This window comes from Heloderma suspectum, chromosome 10 (assembly GCF_057233095.1).
Source record: "Heloderma suspectum isolate Gila_16-S chromosome 10, 16-S_ref, whole genome shotgun sequence".
Taxonomy (NCBI): domain Eukaryota; kingdom Metazoa; phylum Chordata; class Lepidosauria; order Squamata; family Helodermatidae; genus Heloderma; species Heloderma suspectum.
In genome coordinates, this window is record NC_139467.1 from 41,190,772 (window position 1) to 41,212,823 (window position 22,052).

A 22,052-nucleotide genomic window follows, 5' to 3' on the forward strand; every position below is an offset into this window, starting at 1 on the left:
CCAAGCATCAGAGCTGTTATTGGAACACAGTCCTGCACTGGGGGGGGGGGGGCACCTGGATAAACAACATCGGAGCAACAGCAACAAAACACCAACCGAGAGAAGATGGTGGAGAGGAGAAGGGAGAGAAGAAATTCTGGTGTGACTGAGGCGAGGTGAGGGAGGGGGTAGTGGGGAGGATATGTCAGTGGGGCGGTGAATTCGCTCCGGATTTCAGTCAGAACTCTAAAGGAGATAGCTTGGAGAGCTCCTTTAGAGTTCTGACTGAAACCCAGACCAGATCCACAGCCCCACTGACATTGGAGCTACCAGCTGCCACTGGGGGCAGTCTGCATGACTGGCAGACTTGTGAAGAGCCTTCCGCTGGGTCTCAGATGTGAGGGGCTCCCTGCCCCTCCCGATTTTTATTTCATTCCTAAAGATTTTGTATATCATTTCAAAACAGGAGCGGGAGGGCGAAACACTGCAGAGTGAAGGGCCGCCCTCCAGCGCCATCTTTATTTGGGTCCCAAAGAGTGTCTTTGTGTTTTGGAGCTCAGACCCCCTCCTCCGCCTTGGACTTAGGTTCTTGGGCAAGTTAATTTTCTTTTAGTCTCACCAGACTGTCTTCTGGGAAATAAGTGTTTCGTGACCAGGCATGCGCCCCATGGCAGCCATTTTATGAGTGCCCACAGCACTGTCTCAAAATTCTAAATAAGCTCACTGACCCCAAATGGTTGGGGACCCCCGAGGGTTTGAAACTGCTGGCTCAGATCCACAGGACTAGAATGGCAGAGAGGGCACTAAGCTAGTCAGCCACAGACCATGTCCCAGAATCTGCCACAATGTACACCAGTTCCTTGTGGGAAATGCTGGAGAGCCTCAGGATTCAGTGGAGGTCAAGCCAGTGTCTCCAATGTGACACCTGTGGTTACCATGTGCTCATGGACACCCCCCTTGGTGCTCACCAGGGTCCCTGCCCCTCCTGATTTTTATTTTATTTCTTCAGACTTTGTTTAAAGAACTGGGAGACTGGCCTGCTGCAAAGCGATGGGCTGCCCTCCAGCAGCACCTTTATTTGGGTTCGAAGGAGTGGTTTTGTCCTTCGAATCCTTTGTCTGAGCCAAGAGCTTCGGCTATTGGGCGGTATAGAAATAAATAAATAAATAAATAAATATTTGTGTTTTGGAGCTCAACCCCTGCCTCTGCCTTGCTGTTAGGTTCTTGGGCAAGTGACTTTTCCTTGGGTCTCACCAGTTTGCCCTCTGGGAAATGGGTGTTTTGTGAGTGGCCACTGTGGCAGCTGTTTTGAGAAAGTGCCCATGACACTCTCTCAAATGTCCAGATGCGCCCGCTGACCCAAAACGGTTGGGGACCCCTGGTCTTCTGCTTCGCAGAGTACTGACAAGATAGGGAAAAATATTAGCTAAGCCATTCTGTTTCCACCCGTAGTGGACGGCCCCGCAGAGGAAAGCAGCGAGGAGAAGGCCTATCAGTGTGACTTGACTTTCGAGGACATCATGCCTGCTGTGAAGACACTCATCAGGGCGGTCAGGTGAGCCCGGTGGGTCTGGGAGTGGGAGATGGGTGCCCATGGGGCCCGATGGAAGCAACTCTCTGTATTCCGTGGTTCTGCAAACATGGAATTGGGTCAGCCCCTCTTCCCTGGTCCCTCTGGTTCCCATTGCCTGCTTTTGGATGACATAAGTTGATGGGGTGGGTGGGGCGAGAATAGACTTCAGGAAGGGCTGATTCTCCCTGACAGAGCACCTGCATTGCACGCAGCACGCTCAAGGCCCCAGGCTCAATCCCTGCTCTGGCCGGTGAAAAGACCTCCAGAGGTAGGACAGGGAAAATCTCTCTCTCCCTGACCCTTTGGGGAGCTGCTTCCACTTGCAGTCTACAACCCTGGGCAGAGGGGGAACGGGAGTTGAAACTGCAACTCCACTCAGACCCATCCAGCATGGCCAATGGTCAGGAATGCTGGGAGTTGTTTTCCAAAACATCTGGAGCGCAGCGGGCCGGGGAAAGCTGGGCTCGAGCTAGGGATGTGCGACACTGGGAATTCCATTCGTTCAAGCCCGATGGGATTCCATAGTGTTTCTGTTCTGATAAGCTGGGGTGGACTGTAGCAGATTTTTCCCCCCGATTCTGGAAATGTTTTGTGTATTTTTTTTCTGGTCCTGCAATTTTGCACAATGGTAATTGGCACAAATTGGATCTTTTTTTTCTGGGTCTTTACATTTGCACAAATGGGGTCATATTTTTTTTACTTTTTCGGGGGGGGGGGGGGTAAACTTGCAGAAGCGCACATGGTCGCAAGTCTGCCCGCCTGCAATGTAGCCCCACAGTGGCATATTCCCCTCTTGTCAATATCCTTGTCAGTTTCATCTTCTCCACATGCTATTTAGTGTGGCCCTGCAAAACCATATTTCCTACTTGGCAAAGAACTTATCAATTTCAGCCTCCACTTCCAGGAGGCAGGGGGTGTGTGGAACTGACGAATACGCCTCTGCGAAGCTATGTAGCAGACAGGCAAACTTGTGGTGATGCACACTTGTGCAAGATCACCAACAAACAAATAAATGAGTACATCCCCATTTACACAAATTTAAAGACCTGGGGGAAAAGGTCCAATTTATGGAAATTTAAAGATGCAAAGGAAAAGAAAGATCCAATTTGCTACCATTAAAAAAAAGAAAGAAAAAAGTGGAATCCGCGTATTGGATCAACTCAGTGCAGATCGAGCCGATGCCAGCAGGGGAAACAGAATGAAATCCTCCAGGGCCGAACTGGAAAAATCCGTTGCGATTTCACCCCCCAAATGGAATTGCTGTACATCCCTAGCTAGAGCATCTGCTTTGCACGGAGGTGGCCCCACATTCCCTCCCGTGCCATTTCTAGTGAAAAGAATATCGTGGGTGGCAACCCTGGAGAACCACTGCTTGTCAGACCAGACCGTGGGTGGGCTACCTCCGGCCCACGGAGGTTCCCAATCTGGCCCATGGAGGGTTCCGCACCCTCCAGGGTTACACCTGCTCTCCCCCAGCTACACTTCCTGTTGTGTAGTCATTAGGCAACACTAGGTGAGACGGACAAGTGATCCAGCGCCGTGGAAGGTGGCTTCGTGCGTTCAGTTACGCATCTCCTCTCACTAGAGCCTTCTGGATTCTTGCATTTTTCTTTGCCTGTTTTTGCAGAATCCTCAAATTCCTGGTGGCCAAAAGGAAGTTCAAGGAGACACTGCGTCCTTACGACGTCAAGGATGTCATTGAGCAGTACTCGGCCGGCCACCTGGACATGCTTGGCAGGATCAAGAGCCTCCAGACACGGTAAGTGGAGTTGCCGATGGCCACTCGGGCTCTGGGCTTCTTCTGCAGTTCCCAGGGCGAGCCAGTTCCACCCTGGAGGGGACAGTATTGGCCGTGCTGGCTGGGGGACATGGGAATTGCAGCCCAGCATTTCAAGGGCACCCGGTTGGGGAAGCCCAATATGAAGTTTGGAGTCTATTATTTATTATTACATTTCTATCCCGCCTTTTTTCCTCTTGCAAGGAACCCAAGGCAGCTTACATGGTCCTCCTCTTCCACTCCTTTTTATCCTCACCACAACCCTGTGAGGTAGGTTGGGCTGAGAGTCAGGGACTGGCCCAAAGTCACCCAGCAAGCTTCATGGCTGAGAACGGGGCCGAGAACATGGATGTCCCAAGTCCCAGTCCAACACTCTAACCGGTACACCACACTGGCTCTCAGTTGCCAGTATGGGCCAGTATTGAGTTGAATGTGGAGTCTGGGGGACATAGATCTGAGTCCTGCCTCCTCTGCCTCCTCCTCATTACACGGCCTTGGGCAGGCCTCCCTCTGTAACAGCTCTGCCACTTCCTTGGGTCCCTTGGCCCCTCCTGTGTTTCCACTGCCATTTTCCCAGTGCCATAGTGCAGTGGCAGAGACAGCCCGCGTTTTGCACGCAGAAGGGCTCTGGTCCAGTCCCCGGCATCTTCGGTTCAAAGGGTCTTGGGTTGCCAGGTTGCTGGTCTGAGATCCTAGAGAGCTACAGTCAGTCATCTGAGCCCATACCAGGCTGGCTGGTTGGACTCTCTGTAAGGTAGTTTCACATGTCTGTCGCCATTTGAAATGTCTCGCACCTCTGTATTGACATACAGGGTTATCAATTCTTAGAATAAAAATGTATATGGCCTGAGTGGGCACTGGGGATGGAGAACCCGAGATCCAGGGGTGGGGTTGGGATGCCCAGCATGGGTTCAGTGATACAGCCAAGTGGTGGAGCCCAGCCAGTTTTGATGGCCTAGGGATGGAGTGCAGTGCAGACACATACAGCTAGCAGAGAGGGGTAAGCTAGCAGAACAGAGGTGCAGAACCTCAGCCCCAGAGGCCAAGTCTGGCCCTTCAGGGTTCTCCCAAAAGCCCCACCCCTTTCCCCTGGCCACACCCCCTCCCCCTAGCCACCCATAGCTGGCTGGTTTCCTGGCTTTCGTGCAGGTATTTCACTGTTCCAGAAGGTTGAAATGCCTCTCCTAAGGCTGAATTACTGGCGGTAAGAAATTTAAGCTAAAGTATGCTGGTAGTTTGGCCCCACCCATTTTGCCTTTCACCCCACCCATGACCGGAATGGGTTGCCTGAAATGGAACTGGGGTTGTGGGCTGCGTGAGATTCTGCACCGCTGTAGTAGAGAAAGACGGTGAGCAAGCCAGCCTTTGCCCTTGTGTTTCTGGAAACTGGCCCCAAAGTACAAACAATAAGAAAAATATCCTTGCCTGGCTGTTGGTTTTGGGGTGGGGGGTGGGGGGCGGTTCTGGTAAGTTGGCAACCTTAAGACCAACCATGTTTCAGTAAAAATAGTGGTGGTGGAAACACTGCCCAGATGGGAAAACGACAGAGCTGCACGCAGCCTTGACTTTCCGCCTCTGAATTAAAAGCCGACCTTGACCACAGTGCTCTGTGGAGCTGCTGTCCTCTGGGTATCGCCATTGGGGAAGCCCCCTGTATTGTAACATCAAAAAATGCCATTGAATAGCAGAATTGCCCATAAGAACTGGCCCTTTGGGAACTGTGACAGGCCAGAGAGGGCAGGAGCTACCCTGGGAAAAATAGTCCACTTGATCGCCAACAAGCTGATCAGCGAGAATGGGAAGGGAAACATTTGTTTAGACCAGGCCTGTCCAATTTGTTTGGTACAGTCTGGGCTCTGAATCAGGCTGTCCCTGGTTCAAGTCTCACCTTTTGCATGAATTTGCCAGGAGAACTTAGGTAAGCTCTCCCCCGCCCCGCCTCACACCTGCAATATGGTGATAACAGTACTGATCTGCCTTTCCGGGTTGCTGTTAGCACTGCAGCAAAATAATCTGTGTGTGTTGAACATGCACAGTGCTGTAGAAATGCTGCGTTGCGTTATTGCTGTCGTCGTTTACGCTTACGAGGACTTGAAAAGCCTCCTGTTTTAATGCCTGCCTGGGACCTCCAAAATAGGGTCAGGGGATGAAGCCCCCAGCAGAGTGGCAGGTGGCGTCTGCCTTGGTTTGCCCCGATTTGTGCAGGCCTGGCATTTTCCCCTCCCAAGAGGGCAAGCGCTGGTGATTGGCAAGAGCGCTGGGCCCTGGACAACGCTCCGCCAGGGCCATGCATACAATTGTCTGCCTGGGGGTGTGGCGCTCTTGCTGGATTCGCCCTGTGGCCTACAGTCATTGTGTCTGTTCCCCTTTTCTTCTGCCTCTTCTTCCCTCTCCCCTCTGCCTGGCAGCGTGGATCAGATTGTGGGGCGGGGAGCCATTGCTGTTGATAAGAAGACCCGGGAGAAAGGGGAGAAGGCATCGCTGGAGGTGGAGCTGGTGGATGAGCTCAGCATGATGGGCCGAGTGGTCAAGGTGGAGAAGCAGGTGTGGCTGGGAACGGTGGAGGAGGTGGTGGAGGAGGGGGAGGTGGGCATGCTTGGTGCACACAGCTCCCCCGGGACATCTCTCATATCAACAAGTGGAGGCTTTTGGTCCTCTAAACCAGTGTTGTGTCCTCTGGCGGTGACTCTCTAAGGTCTCGGGTACTGCTGGGACTTCCCCATCCCTTGCTTCCTGGAGTCACTGGAGATCAAACACAGCACTTTTTGGCTGCAAAGCAGATGATCAACCACCGAGCTAAGGTCTCTCTTTCCCAGCCTTCAGTGCATTCATAGGGGTGAACTGAGCAGGGATTAACAAGAGCCAGTCTCTTCCAGCAGGATTGTTTTTCCTTTGGTCCCAGAACTCTCTTAGATATTTAAGGGTGCAATCCTATAAATATTTAGGCAGAAAAAAGTCCTACATCTCCCAGCATGCCCCAGCCAGTGTGGCTGGCTGGGGCATGCCTGGAGTTGTCGGAACATGCATAGGATTGTGCCCTTAATTCCTTTTGATCCCACCACTCGGGGTTACAAAAGTTGGCGCTTCTTGGAATACTGAAGAGCAGTTCAAGGCCTCGCTCCTGGCAGGAAAAGGCAAAGATTAAACACTTTGTGAGAGCGGGGCCTTGATTTTAATGCTGCCCACGTGTGAACTGATCTAAGATGGTGGCTGCACCCTCTAAAAAATGGGCCCCACGTGCTTTAGGTACAGTTTTAAAAGGGCTGCACCCCAAGATGAAGTTCCAGTGATGGTATTTATCCTGTCCTGCTGGGGCATGAGGCTCACAAGGTCAAGTCAGGCTACTTGAAGCAGGAATCAGGAACTTGGAAAGCTCCCAGTAGGCCCTGCTGAGTGAGCTATGGACTGATGTTGCGTCAACAGGGAGTGGAAGCCATCTGAGGCCTTATAAAGGCCAGCAAGGTGTGTTCTGCATTAGGTCTCACCTCCTTGAAGGAGCCAACTTTCCTCCTTGAAAGCCCCTTGTCTGATTCTGAATCCTTTGGGTTCTTCAAGGTCTAGGAGATGGACGGTACTACTGAGGACTTGTCCTCCAAATCCAAGGATGGTCATAGGGTCATGTCTTCCAGCTGGGAGGACACGGGAAAAAGTAGTGAAGGTTCTCCCCTGGAGAAAATGGCCTGAACCTCATCTGAGTCTTACTCAGAGCACTGTGAGACGCTGGGGCCATGGGCCATGACAATATTGCGTTGAAGATGTGTTCGTGAGATTTCATCTCTGGTGGAGGCAATGCTCTCAACCGACTCCCTTTTCTACTAGTGCAGCTTTCCTCAACATCTGCCTTCCAGATGTCTTGGACTACAACTCCTATAATTCCCAGCTGAGAATTCTGGGAGTTGTAGTCTTAACACATCTGGAAGTTGACAGGTTGAAGAAGGCTGTACAGTGGAGCTGCAGATTTGGAAGTTCATTCATTCATTGCATTTCCATACTGCATAGTAGCCAAAGCTCTTTGGGCAGGGTTTGCAAACTCTAAAACCCCCAAAATACAATATAAAACATAATATTAAACCCATCTGCATACAAAAATATAAAACAATTTTGCACGAACAACAATAAAAATCCCAGGACCCGTTAAGAATCTAACCCTACGCTGTCAAACGCCTGCGTTTTTCCTCTTCTTGGCCTTTCCCCTTGGATCTGCAGCATGAGCTCTTTTGCCGCTCCCCCCCTTTGTGCAGGTGCAGTCCATTGAGCACAAGCTGGACTTGCTGCTGGGCGTCTACTCTCAGTGCTTACGGAAAGGCTCCGTGAACTCCATCAGTCTGACGGCCATGCCAATCCCCGCCGGGGATCCTGACATCACCTCTGACTACCACAGCCCCGTGGACCACGAAGACATCTCTGTCTCTGCTCAGACCTTGAACATCTCCCGGTCGGCTAGTGCCAACATGGACTAAGGTGGCAGCCAGTCTAGCAATGTGACAGTCGTGCACCAGCCATATTGGGGAGGGGAGGCAGGGAGGGGGCCTCTCCAGGGCAGGGAGGCGGGGCAGACAAACATTGCCCGGCCGCTCGAACAGACTCTACCGAGCCCAGCCCTTCTTCGACCTTGCCATGCCGGCGGGGCTCCAAGGGAGACTCTTCTCCCAAAGCACCGCAACTAATTGCCTCAACTTTACTTGAAGTCTTCCAGCTGCGGGCAGAGCCGCAAACACTGGACGTTCCAAGAGCGATACGGATGCGATACCTCCAGGCATCGTGGCAGTGTCGTGAAAAAGGTGGCACTCGTCTGTCGTGACGAAGAAACGCTGCTGGAGCTTTGTGCCGGTAATTAGGACCTTAAGGAGCAGGACGTAGTGGGCAGCCTTCTCTGTGGAGAGGGAGCCACGTTAATCCGAAACAAATTGCAGAAGGAGCCATCATTTGCCCCTCAGCCTCCTATGAGCAGCATCTGTTACTGTCCTCTGCTCACTGAAGCATCTCCAGGCACACCCAGCTTTGCAGGGGCTGAGCTCTGGCCCAGCAAAGAGCTCCCAAGGCTACAGGGGCCCTCATGCAGTTTAAGCCAAGAGCCCTCTGATCAAGCAAAACAATATAACTGGTCCCAACCACCTTGCGACTTTTCTCTTAACAGCCACCACCTCTGGACTTCATCCTTCTGGGAAACCAGTTTGGAGACGCTTATTAACAGCTATGCAAAAGCTAGGTCACCTTTTCCTCCCCAGTGCCAGATGAGGGACAGTTGTGACTCAACTGAACGTGGGCTTTCGTCTTTGCATCTAGAAGAGAATAACAACTGGCAATGCCTAACCCTGCTGTTGGCAGCCTTTGTACTTCCCCTGTGTCTCCCCACCCCATCCCCTAGGTAGGTAGCAGGCCTTGCTCTGTGGGCCAGGTATTCTAAGCACAGCGGAACTTTCCGCAAGGGGAAAATGCTTCCAGTGGGGCAGGGAAGGGGGGAGCAACATTATATGCAGCAGTCCTGAATATGCAATCTGAAATCAACCTTTACTGTCAGGCTATGAACCAGGAGCTGCTCCTGCCTAGGAAGCTAGCAGGGACCTTGGCCAATCCTGTGGCCTTCATTTGCGCACTTAAGAGAGCCAAATCCAGTTAGCCAGGAGGAGAAGCATTCCTGGTGAACTGTATCAGTTGGAAGGGGCCTACAAGACCATCAAGTCCAACCCCCTGCTCAGTGCAGGAAGCCTGATTCCCTGGCGGTCTCCCATCCAAGTACTAACCAGGGCTGACCCTGCTTAGCTGCCGAGATCAGCTGTGCTGGTTAGATGGATGGAGGAACGTGGGGCACCCTGACGTTGCTTCAGATCAGAGTGGGCTACTCCCAACACCTCTCGCCGTTGGCTATGCTGACTAGGGCTGAAGGGAGCCATTGGCCAAAACATCTGGAGGGCCAGCTGTTGCCCATCCCTGCTTCCGATCCTGCCTTCCCGCAAACCACCCAACTGATCCAGCTCCTTTGCTAGCAGATAGTCCTTGGTTTTGGATTTCCAACCCTCATTTTCCTGGAGGCATTTCGCCACTCTGCAGCTCTTCTGTGATCCTCATCAGGAACTGGGCTCTGCCACCCTTTCAGCCCCAGCACCTGTTGCTTTGAGTGCTGTTCCCATCCTGATGCTGTGCCTCCAGCACCTTCCTAGTTTGCGGGGGTGGGCAACCTGCAGGGTAGATGCGGCCCCCACTGCCCTCCACCATGCCACCAAATTGGGGGGGGGGATTAAATTAAGATAAAGAAAACAGCCAGAGTTGCAGTGGTCAACTGTAGGCGATCAGGGGGCCATTCCCGACCCCCAGTGTGGATTGCGTGCTGCAGTATGCTGAAAAAAATGGTGTCCATAGCAAACTAAATTTGACCCTTTGGTGTTACCAACACCATTTATTTTGGCACCCAGCATAATGCAGTCTGTGGGGTCGAGGTGTGGAGTGGAGGTCCTCCCTGACCTCCTGCAGTTGCCCACTGTTTACCTTTGGCAGTTTTCTTAATCTTCATTGTAACCGCCATCATTCTAGACTTCAGTCTTGAGTGTGCTTTCCTGGGAAAAATCAGTGGCTCTGGCAGCCCTCTCTGCACACATTACATTTTTTAGGTGTATACAATTAAAAAGCAAACAACTTCTTAGGTGTACACTTAACGAAAATGTAATGTGGAGATGAGTCCAGTGTGTTTGGAAACATGTTTGGAAACATACAGGCATCCTCACTGGAGAGCCAGGATTAGCTGCAGCTCTCTGTTGAGTCCACACTTTGTCACAGAGCTGGGTTTGCTGCCGCGTAGTGTGCATAATGGCCCCTCGATCTGATCGCTTGAGGCTACCGTATCCTTCCCAGCTATCTTTCAGTCTCCTTTGAATATCTTTGTTAGTACAGAGTCATCCCAGAATAATTTGCCAGCTCAAATGGCTTGATCCTTTCTCTCTTTTCTCCCCCTTTCCTATTGTCTCCATTGGGCTGCCTGAATCCCATGGGGTTTCCCCCCCTGCTCCCTGGTTGGATACCTGATTATTTTCAAACAGCTGGAATTTCTTGTCCCATTGTGTGTGTCCCTTCGTTGTGGTCTCCCCCCCCCCCGCACTGCTGCCATATGCGAAGAAGAGGGAAGAGCAACAACTGGAAGAGGATCCCTCCCTTTCTCTCTGCTTTCAGCCAGCTCCTCCAGCACCCAGGTGGCCACGTTTTCCTTATGCCACTGGGGCCAAGGCCCAGCTTCCATTTCACACCTCCATAGGGTGCATGCCATGAGCTCCTCTCGCCCCAGTGCGCCTCTCCTTTGCATGCTCATGCATGTGTCTGGAAGAAATGGCTAGAGCTGTTCCGAACCTCTCCCGCACTGAACCACAACCCCATCCCCTCTCAATGCACTGAACACGGCGTCTTTGGAAAGCACACCCAAGTCTTCCACCCAAGACGGACGTCTCAAAAAGCGGGGAGGGGGGTTGCGTGGTGATGGGGTGTGTGTGTGGGGGGGAGACAGGGAGCAGGGAATGGCTTTGGCCAACCCAGGAAAATGAGGTGGACCTTTGAACAGATTTCCAAATAAACCTTATTTCTGAGACAATGAATAGTTACCTCACTTTATTAACTTATTAACTTATTTGTTTCATTAAAGTTTTCAGTAGATGGCTGTCTGTGTGCCTCGTTACTTCTCTGCTCGTGGGGGAATCCCATGGCGTCTGTGCCGGGGAAAATGTTGCAGGGAAAGGCCTGTCCTTGGGTCCGCACAGAGCGGGCTGAAGGACTGGAAAGGGATATGGCAGCAGCTAGGACTCTTGAGGAGCCGGGTGGTCCGAAACTGGTGGAGGAGAAAGATACAAATTTGGAGAAGAAAATCCAAAAGGGCTGGGAGAAGCCTACTAGAAAGAAGCAACAGAAAATGAAGAGCTTTGGCCCCCTGCCCTAGCATCGATGTCCCTGCACTCGTGCAAAGAGTCTTCTCTCTGCCAAGAACCATTAACAGTTTCCATGCCTTCATTTGGGTCTAACAAAAGCAGCATTGTCTAATTCAGGAGTGCAGAACCCCTTTCTGCCCAAGGGCCAAGTTCCATTTCAAAGAACTTTTGGGGGGATGCGTTCCAGGGGTGGGTGTGGCCCAAGGCAAAAGGGGCGGGGCCAGAAGCACCAGCATATTGTAGCTTAACACTCTTCCTGCCAGTCATTAAGCCTTAGGAGAGGCATTTCTGCCTTTTAGTATGGGGGGGGGGGAATTGCACAAGAACTGGGAAACCGCCCAATGACCAGTGGGTGGGGAAAAGAGGATAGGGCCATTTGGGGAAATCCAGAGGGAAGAGTCCCTCCAGAGTCCTCCAGACAGAGTCCCTCCCCAAGTCCTCCACATCTCACCTAGTTGGAGCACAATCCTGTGGATGTTTAGACAGAAAAAAGTCCTACAACTCCCAGCATTCCCCAGCCAGGCTGGCTGGGGAATGCTGGGAGTTGTAGGATTTTTTTCTGTCTAAACATCCATAGGACTGCGCCTTTAGTGTGTATATTTCAATATTTAGATGGCATTTAAAAACCTTTCAAAGTTCCGCAAAGCAACCCGCTGATCGTTAAATATTAACAATCCTCCAGTTACAAAATTAACCTTAAAATAGTGACCCAACAGCACGCACCAGCAATGAAATAAAAGCAGACTCATGTAACAGACAACCATTAATAAAGCAGCAGTCGATAAAACAGCAGAAACAGCCTATACCCATTAAAAGATACGGAGAATAACAGACGTGACTTGCTCCCTGAGTGGTACACGTGGCGCCACTGCACGGATTTGTCTGGGCCAGGGGAGGGTGTTCCAGAAACTGTGTTAGCCTGTTTCCCTGGGCACCACCTGCCTAAGCTGTCACGGCGGCAGCACCTGGAGGAGGACCCCAGAAGCAGAGCCAGCTTGGGCCGGTTCTTGTGGGCAAAAACAAAGTCGTCCTGGTTATTCTCTCTAACTGTCCATAAGTGGAGCTATTGCTTCCCTAAACGCAGCTGTTAGAAACACTGTGGATAATGGCAGTGCCCTGAGATCACCAAGAATGGAAGGAGAGAGGGCGGTGGTAGGCTTGGGTGGAACTTCTCGCACTTATCTTGCAGGTTTTGTGACTTTCTATTTATTGAACATAAGAAAGGCTGTGCTGGATCTAACCAAGTCCTATCTAGTCCAGCATTCTGTTTTCACAGTGGCCACCCAGATGCCTGCAGGATGTCCACAAAAGGACATGACTGCAATAACCTCCTGCTCATGTTCTCCACAGCAACTGGTGGTCCATAACTGGTCTTAGGTGTTCTTCTTAGATGGTACAGCATTTATACCTTGGACATTTGGCAGCAACAGGTGACTGGGGTACGTTGAGTGGCTGTCAAGGAGAACAGGGGTCCTGTTTCTCTGTAGCAGACACAGCTGCCAACTCTTGTCCATTAGGGTCTAATAATGCCATCCGCAAGATCCGGGTTCATGCACCTGCTCATCTTCCAATGTGCTATACGCCGCCATTTGCCAACAATGCTCTGTGGTACTCTGCACGGGACAAACAGGCCAGTCTACACAAATGAATAAATGGACACAAATCTGACATCAGGAATGGCAACGTTGGCTAATATGATGTAGCGGGTGGATTGGCTGGGTGGGTCCAGGGGGTGGTAAATGCTTCACTCTGTCGGAGTGGTGCCTGCTGCCTTGAAAGAAGCTGTAGTGCGCCCTCTCCCAAAGAGGACCTCACTCGGCCCAGAGGTCTGTGAGAACTATCGCCCCAGTGCTAATAAGTGCCAGTATTGGGGCAAGGCGCTTAAGCATGTGGTGGCTGGGCAGCTTCAGACGTTCTTCGAGGAAACTAATTACTGGACCCATTTCAGTCTGGTTTCAGGCCAGGGTACAGCACTGAAACAGCCTTGGTTGCTCTGACTGACGACCTACTCCAGGTGAAAGACGGGGAGTGCTACCCTGTTGATCTTCCTGGATCACTCAGTGGCTTTTGACACCATTGATCATGGTGTCTTACTGGATCGGCTCTGCGGGATGGGAGTTGGGGGCACTGTGCTACAGTGGTTCTGCTCCTACTTGCAGGGCTGATTCCAGAGAGTGGTATTGGGGGATTCCTGTTCTATCCCATGGCTATAAAGCTGTGGGGTGCCACAGGCTTCTATTCTATCCCCCATGCTGTTTAACATCTATATGAAGCCATTGGGTGAGGTCATTAGGAGTTTTGGGTTGGGGTGTCACCAGGATGCTGATGATACTCAGCTTTATTTCTCCTTGTCGTTGGAGTCGGCTGAGGTGGTGACGTGCTGGACCAGTGCCTGGTGGCTGTAATGGACTGGATGAGGGCCAATAAACTGAAGCTAAACCTTGACAAGATGGAAGTGGATTGGTGGTTCCCAAGTCAGGGAACTGGGTAAGCGACCTGTCCTGGATGGGGTTGCTGTCCCCTGAAGGAGCAGGTGTGTAGCTTGGGAGTACTCCTAGATCCATCCCTGCCACTGGAGCCCCAGGTGGACTCCGTGGGGCCAGCTTCGGCTGATCGACCAACTACGGCCTTTCCTGGACAAGGATAACCTAGCCACAGTAGTACAAGCACTGGTAACTTCCCGATTAGACTACTGCAATGCACTTTATGTGGGGCTGCCCTTGAAGACGACTCGGAAGTTGCAGCTAGTACAAAATGCAGCAGCTAGACTGTGACTCGAACATCTTATAAAAATCACGTAACGCCAGTTTTACAGGGATTGCACTGGCAGCCAATACACTTCTGGTCAGAATTCAAGGTTTTGGTGATGACATTTAAAGCCCTAAATGGCTTGGGACCTTGATGTTTGAGGGAATGCCTCTCCCTATATATGCCTGCCCGAGGACTGAGATCTGTTGGTCTCACCAGTGCGTCACCAGTGCAAGACATACACTATGGTGGGACGTGGGAGAGGGCCTTCTCTGCTGTGGCACCCCGTTTGTGGAATGCCCTCCCCTTCGATGCCTGGTTGGTGCAGACATTGGTCTCATTTCGGCACCAAGTAAAAACATGGCTTTTTACCAAAGCCTTTGAGGGTGAAATGCATTCCGTAAGGTAGCACACTGTTTTAACTGCTTTATTGTTTTAGATTTTAATTGGTATTGGCTTGTTTAATGATTTAATATGTTTTTAGCTGTTCACGTTATTGTTTTATATTGTTTGAATTGATTTTATCTGTACGCTGCCCCAAGGTCTTAATGGGTGGGATACAAATATTTTAAATAAATAAATAATAAATAAATAAATAAATAAAACAAATGTTCAACAACCAGACATTTCTCCCTAGACCCTGTCAATGGCCTTCAGGTGGCCATTCTTGAACAAAGGAATTTCAAAGACAGATATCAACATAACATTCCTGAAGTACAATTAATCAAGAGATTCAACTCTCCTGTGATTTGAATAAAGACAAAGGTGGGTTTTTTAAATCTCGCTGCATAGATTAATCCACTCACCATTGCAATGTCTGTGTTATCACCCAACAACGTTTTGTGAATGGCAATTGTTAAAGTAATCACCACTGTCTGTACTTGCTGCATTTCAGTTCCCTCTGACAACACAAATCCCAGCATGTATATATAATTCTGCTGATTTGAGGTTAACGTGTCAGGCATCTGATGGACAGTGTCTATGAAAGCTTATGCCAGTATAAATGTGTTAGTCATCCAGATGCCACAAGACTCTTTGTTGTCTCTCTAAGGGTTGTGTAGAGGAGGGAATTCCATCAGATGGAGCTTTTCTCACCCGACATGACAAGCTGTCCTTGTATGTTCCAACATTCCCTCTTCTACCCAACTTTTAAAGATGCAGGAGCCATCTGTCTTCCACTGCATTGGGTCATCTGAGGTGGGAGAAGTCTAGGGAGTTGCACTGACCCATTCCCTGCCACTCACAGTGCTTCCCAGATGTGTATCCACCAGCAAGACTTCCTGAGCCCAGGGCAAAACCTGTACCTCTCCACAAAGCTTCCCTTGGCTTTGTGACTGAACCTCACTGGGTGTTTTGCTTTTGTAAGCATGCAGACCTGGACAGCTGCTAGGTGGTTCCACACAAGCGGCATCCCTCTAAGCAAGCATCTTGTCCAGCATTCTTCGCATCACTTGGAATTAAGCAGATGGGCCTCCTGGCAGGATACCTTTCCCAGCAATCGCAAAGCTCTTAACATTCTTATCTCACAAGGCATCTCTGTCTGGTTTGGGCAGGGCAAGGTGAAAGCACAGGTCTGCTGCTTACCTGCCTAGTCTCGTTCCAGCCCAGGGACATAAGAAGGGCTGGACTTCTGGCCCATTGCTGGAACAACAGATGTGGCAAGGAAGGAATGCTACTCTGGAAGAAAAGAGGTTGCAACATCACTTGAGATCTGGAGTCACTCAGATTCCTGCCACCGCCACCACACGCAAACGCCAGGCATCTCTTGAGCACTTGCAAATGTCCACTTAGTCCCTGGGACTCGCATTCCTTTACATCTGTCGGGAACACCCTGTTACTCTCTTTCTATGCCTGCAGGCCAGCTGCCAGCCACCTTAGCTCTATCAGCGGTTAGGGCTGTGGGGGAGATTTGAACTGGCAGGCTGAGGCAGGATTCCCTTGTGATAATGGCCGCACTTTTTTTTTCTTGCTGTAAAAAAAGAGAAAAGAATTCTCTACGTACAGTCCTGCTCACCCCATCTCAGAAAGGGATATTGTAGAGCCAGAAAAGGCACAGAGAACGGCACAGAAAACTGAGCGCTGGGCTGGGGCACTGCTCCTAGGAGGAAGGAGGAAGGTAGTAAGAGCTGTTTAGATCAGGGTTTAGTTTAGATCCCCCACCTTTGTGGGCCTGTGGGCACATTTGTCATTTTGAAAAAGTGCCCTGGGCACCACCACAAATTGGCTGATGTGGGTGGGGGAGAGGGGGGACAATCTGGCTTTGCATGTGAATGTGCATCCCGCATGCTACTCGCTTTGGCTTTTCCTGCCCTCCCTCCTTCTTTCATTCACTCTGGCCTGCCTGCCTGCCTGCCTGCCTGCCTGCCTTCCTCTCCCCCCCCCCCGGCCCCCAATTGCTATGCAAGTGAATTGAGCAATTTCTCCATTCCATTTGCAGGTGCAAGAACAATCTGCCCTGCTGAAAAACAGCTGAAGGGGGGCCAAGCTCACTCCCTACCAAGTATATAGTCGATCCTAGGTTCTTGGGGGGGGGGCTCTCCCCCCAGCCATTTTTTAGCAGAGGGGCTTTTTCACTCCCAATGCATATGAATGGACTCCATTATGTGTGCCCCCCCCCGCCAAAAATCAGTTATTTTTGGGGGGGGCAGCTTGGTCTGGAATGGACAATTAAGATTCACTTGCTTTACAACAGCAGATGGGCTCCCTGGTGGTGATGAAAACTGCCAGAACTGGCTTGTTCTGCCTGTGTTTGGGGGTGTGGCTATGGGGACGGTCACGAGGAGCGCCTGCACTTCCAAATGTGCCACTGCACCCCTGCAGCCCGTGTGTGCGTGTCGTGGCCTCGCGTATCCCGGAGGTCTCCTGCTCCAAATCAGAGCCATTGGAGTTGGTGAAGTCCCTGTCTCATTGGGTTGCCAACTTTAGACCTGGCCCGTGAGACTGGCTGATCTTAGCAGGGGATCGGGAACACTGCCTTATACTGAGTCAGGCCACTGGCTCGGCTAGCCAGGTTCGTCGGCCCTGTCCGGCAGAGGCTCCCCAGGGTTTCAGGTAGGTGTCTTTCCTTTCCTGATCATTTTAGCTGGCCCTGCTGGAAGCTGAACCTGCATGTAAAGCAGGTGCTCTACCACACTGAAGTTTGGTCCGCTATATGTTAGTCTCTATGCCATGAGAAGCAGTACCTGCAGATTTCTGCATATCCAACCCATGTTAAAGGCCCATGAGCAAGCCAGGCTTTCCCCCTGGCCAGCTGGCAACCTTACCGCTCCCAGTGTCTGACCCAGCCCACAAATGATTTGTCCCGTTGGGAGGACTTCAGTACTGCCTTTAGTTTCTTTTGCATTTTGCTTAGCATTGATAGAGCTAGACAGCATGGAAAGACGCCCTTGTGGCACATTTCTGTCAGCCGCTGCTGCAGAACAGTGCGCAGTGCTCCCTCCAAGGCACATTCATGTTCCCAAAGGCATCACAAACTGGGGGAGGGAGTCATGCCTTCCTAGACACATCTTCTGAGCCCTGACAGAGCCCAGCCCTGTTCTCTCCCTGGATATCCAGTGAAAGTTCACGTTTCCATAGAATAGTCAGACAAAACCCGCCATTGTCCTTGCACGATGTACATTTTCTTGGGTTGTGTCTGAGGGCAGACTGTGGATGGGAGAGGGGGCGAGGGTGCTGAATGTTACAGAAAGTGAAGGAAAGGACAGACCTTTGGGAATACTGGCATGACGGAGAGTCATTGTAGGTTGTCAGTTATCTGCCTGCCATTTTGTTTTCCATTTCAGAGTGCCATCATCATCTAGTTAATTCTAATAAAACAACAACAACAAAACGTGGATGCGGACCATGGGAAGGCGGGAGGCTTGTGTGGCACCATTATCTGTGCCCTTGTTACATCCAGGCTGGATTACTACAATGTACTCTGCGTGGGGCTGCCTTTGAAGAGCATTTGGAAGCTACCGTTGGTTCAGAACACAGATGCTGGACTGACATCTGACATCACTCGGGCTGTTTCACTAGTGCAGGCTACCCATTTGCTCCTGGCTCAAATCAAAGTGCTGGTCACAACCTTGAAGGCCTTAAACTGCCTAGGTCCAAGATGTCTTAAGGGCTCCTCCTTCTATAGGACCTACTTGGGGATGCAGTTTAACAACGGAGGAGTTAAACGTGTCTGGAGTTTGGTGAGGGACCGCGGTGGCTTAGTGGTTAAGACGCTGAGTGAGTTTGGTGAGTGGGGAATGTGAGAGAGGATGCTTTTTGTCTTTGGCACCCAAGCTGAGGAAATCATCATCATCAGTAGCAGCAGCAAATTGGCTGTTCCCCGCACAAATCTTCACATGCCCCCTGCAAAATTTCCTATGTTTGTTCAGGTACGGAACTCACTGTGAGAATGACCTGGGAGGGAATCCCCAACATCCCGAGCAATGTGGCAAAGGATTCTGGGACACATCTCTCACACTTTTTAGCAAACCATCTTTATTTATTTATTTATTTATTTATTGCATTTATACCCCGCCTTTCTCCCTCTCGCAAGGAACTCAAGGCGGCTTACATTATCCTCCTCCTCACTGTTGTATCCTCACAACAACAACCCTGTGAGGTAGGTTGGGCTGAGAGTCTGTGACTGGCCCAAAGTCACCCAGTGAGCTTCCATGGCCAAGTGGGGACTAGAACCCGGATCTCCCGGCTCCCAGTCCGTCACTCTCACCACTACACTACACTGGCTCTCTTCATTTAAATCTTCATTTAGCCCTGTGTATCTGATGGGCAGCAAACAAGGTATCCAAAGCCCAACATAAAAATAATTTCTAAACATGCCAATCATGTAAGAAAACAATATATTATTGCTGGGAAATTTTATTTTCCGCCAGCTACTGTGAGGATTGCAGCTAAGCTCAGAAGGACAGGGAATCTGAGTGGCGTGGCAGATGACCTCATGGTCCCTGCTACTCAAAAACTGTCGGCACTGCATCCCCGCGAGTCCTGGCTCCACTACAGTAGGGGTGGACAGAAAGCAGGTCTCCAGATGTTTTGGCTGTCAACTCCAGGCATTCCTGACCATTGGCCATGCTGGCAGGGGCTTCTGGGAGTTGAAGTCCAGAACATCTGGAGATCTGCCCACCTCTTCACTACACCGGCTGGCCTCGGTGCCACAATAGCAGCATCATGTCCTGTCAGAGCTGAGGCCTCTGCAAATGAGTTTAGTCATGTTTCGTCCCAGGAAGGGAATGCTTCCCCTCTCCCTAGTGGGGGAGAGCAAGGAAGCCAGGCAGGCCAATGCCAGACCTGAACACATGCCTCTCTCTCTCTCTCTCTCTCTCCCCCCCTCCCTCCCTCTGTAAAGTATTTTCTGATCCTTATCTCAGACTGCCCGGGAGTAAGCAGACTTTGTCCTTTCTACTTAAAAGGTTTCCCTTTTGCAGAGGGAGCCCATGGGGCACAGGGCATGTTCCAAGGATATCCGTCATGGATCCGGCCCTCGAGGTCACGACAAAGAAGGTCTGTCACTTGCAGGCTAACGCCTTATATTTCAGTTGTCTAGACATCTGCTCCCAGAGGTTTAAGCCAGTCCCTCATATACGGTGACTCAACCCTCTCCGGACGTCTTCCCCCCAGGAGAACACGATTAGAACGCATCCCCACCCCCGATCTCTTTAGACTCAGACTGTTCTTGCCCTCTTGGCTAGCTGGCAAGGGGCACACACACACACATACATCCCCCAACCCCACCCCCCTGCGCTGCTTCCCAAGCCCAGTCAGCTACTCGTGGGCCGACTGCAGCGTAGGTCCTCGCTTCTCCCTAGCCCAGGGGTGGAAATCTCTGTTGGCCTCAGGGCTGAACTCATTTTTGGAGAAGCCGCATTCCAGTGGTGGGCAGGACTGGGCGCAAAAGGGGTGGGGCAAAATGACAAAGACGTACCAGCATATTGTAGCGTAAAGCTCTTCCTGCCAGTCACCGAGCCTTCGGAGAGGCAATTCAACCTTTTAGAATGGGGGGGGCACGCAAAAGCTGGGGAACTGCGTAATGATTGGTTGGGGGGAAGGGGGTGGGACTACGGGAAGAGGCGTGGCCACCTCGCAACCACAGAAGGCCAGATGTTGTCCTCGAGGACTCCACCCCAGTCTAGGCCCTGTGTGAGGTTTTCCTTACCTTGCCTCTGGTTTTCTGGGTGCTCCACCCCTAAACCTTCCTGCCTCTCAAGCCTTTCTGCAGCTGTCAGTCCCTGATGGAACACGCCCCCATGCGCACACCACCCCCGCTGCCCCAAACCGCCCCTCCACTTGCCACAGCAGTAGCCACCTTCAACATTCCATGACAGACGCTTCCTCCTCAGACGCTGGGAACGCTCCATGATACTCTGGTTGCCCAGAGCTTGACTGTTGATTTCCCACCCGCAAGCAGGTGTTGCTTCTCCTCTCTCTGCAGCACTGGCGGGGGAAAGCTGCAGCCGACATTGCCCCCTGTATGCCAGCCTCTCGGGATCTGGTTCTGCTCCCCCTTGGCTCCCGGTTGGCAGATAGTGGGCCAACCAGGAGGGTGTTTTTTCAGCCAAGAAAGCGCTGGAAGGCTGGCGCCCTTGGTGGTGCCCACTGATTCACTCCTGCGGGACACAGGCCAAGGGCCCTTTAACCCCTTCCTTCCCAGCATGAGCAGCAATAGGGGGTTTTGCAGACAATTAGGCAGCCACTTAGGACCAAACCTGATGGGGTGTTGACTGCATGAATGCACTTCACACACCCATTTTTTGTTGTGTAAATAGCAGCCACAGGGTGGGAAGGGGAATCATAGAATAGTAGGGTTGGAAGGGGCCTACAAGGCCATCGAGTCCAACCCCCTGCTCAATGCAGGATTCCAAGTCAGAGCATCCCTGACAGATGGCTATCCAGCCTCATCTTGAATGCCTCCAGTGTGGGAGAGCCCACCACCTTAACTCTTCCTCTCCCGGCCACAGTCTGGAAAAGAATAGCCTCTCCAAAGCTGCTTTTTGCATTTCAAGGGAAGAGGCCACAGGGGCCAATGGGGTGCAATGAATGTCATGTCTAATGCTGGCCCTCGCTGGGGTGCTGAGCAAGCAGGGCCTTTGTCGTCCTTCACATTAAAGGGCGTGGGTTCACTTCAAGAGCCCTTCTGATGGTGTGGGAGAAAACCACATCAAGTCAAACTGTCACTGCTTATTGGGGAAAGCTTCTGTTTTCTGGCGGCTGTCCCTGGTAGAGCCCGTCCAGGGCCAGCCCTACCATCAGGCAGTGTAAGGTGACTGCCTCAGGCAGCACCTTTGGGGTGTCACAAAATGGCAGGAAACTCTTAGTTATTTAATTTGTGATGATTGTAATTTACTGCCAGGGAAGGGGGGAGTTGCCTGTCGGATTTTCTGCCTCATGCACCAACGTGAGGGCTGGTGTGCCATTTGCAGCTACACCTCAGGCAGCAAAATGTTTTCGGGTGGCCCTGTCCCTGTCTGAGCCCAGCTTTGCCTTTTGGGAAATTTCAGGGATGCTTTTAACAATGTTGTCAGCAAGTGACATTTCTGGGCAAGGGGTGGGAGGGGATGGAGAAGGGTAGGGGTGGGGAGCCATTTTCTATTGTGTGTGTAAGTCAGTGCACCCACGTGCACATGAAGGAAGCACAAGCAGAATTCATGACAAACATTTTGCAGTGTGGGGTGCTTCCGTTCAGGATTCCAGACACGCTATTATTCCACCACCCGTGCCTAGTTCTCTGCTTCATCCACAACACTCACTCAGCATTCTGCGTCCACTGCATCCACTGAGAATGCTCAGTTCTCTTGGAGCTGTTTTGGTGTTCCTCCACTCTTTTGAGGTTTGTTCCCCCACCCCTTCACCCCGAGGATTTTTTCTGGTACTTCTGCGAGCCTCAGGAGTTCTCCAGAGCCTGCCCGTACCTCACTCTTGTTTCTGGGTGATGCTGTTTTGGCTCTATAGGAACTGGCACTTTGAGAATTGAGATCGCTATTAGTATGTACCAGCCTTCCTCAACCTGGTGCCCTCCAGATGTGTTGGACTGCAGCTCCCAGCATCCCCAAGCTGAGGGGACGCTCGGAGTTGTAGT

The 22,052-nt window shown here is 51.4% G+C and overlaps 1 protein-coding gene across 1 annotated transcript in view; it reads left to right on the plus strand.

Annotated features, from left to right (window-relative positions):
• The window catches only part of KCNQ4 (potassium voltage-gated channel subfamily Q member 4), a 125,071-nt gene extending 114,105 nt beyond the window's left edge, over positions 1 to 10,966 (plus strand). The window contains exons 11-14 of the mRNA XM_084816035.1: positions 1,432 to 1,534; positions 3,180 to 3,311; positions 5,738 to 5,873; positions 7,571 to 10,966. Coding sequence (XP_084672161.1) covers positions 1,432 to 1,534; positions 3,180 to 3,311; positions 5,738 to 5,873; positions 7,571 to 7,789 — 590 coding nt within the window. The 3' untranslated portion in view covers positions 7,790 to 10,966. The remainder of the gene's footprint in view (positions 1 to 1,431; positions 1,535 to 3,179; positions 3,312 to 5,737; positions 5,874 to 7,570) is intronic.
• Positions 10,967 to 22,052: the final 11,086 nt, after the last annotated feature.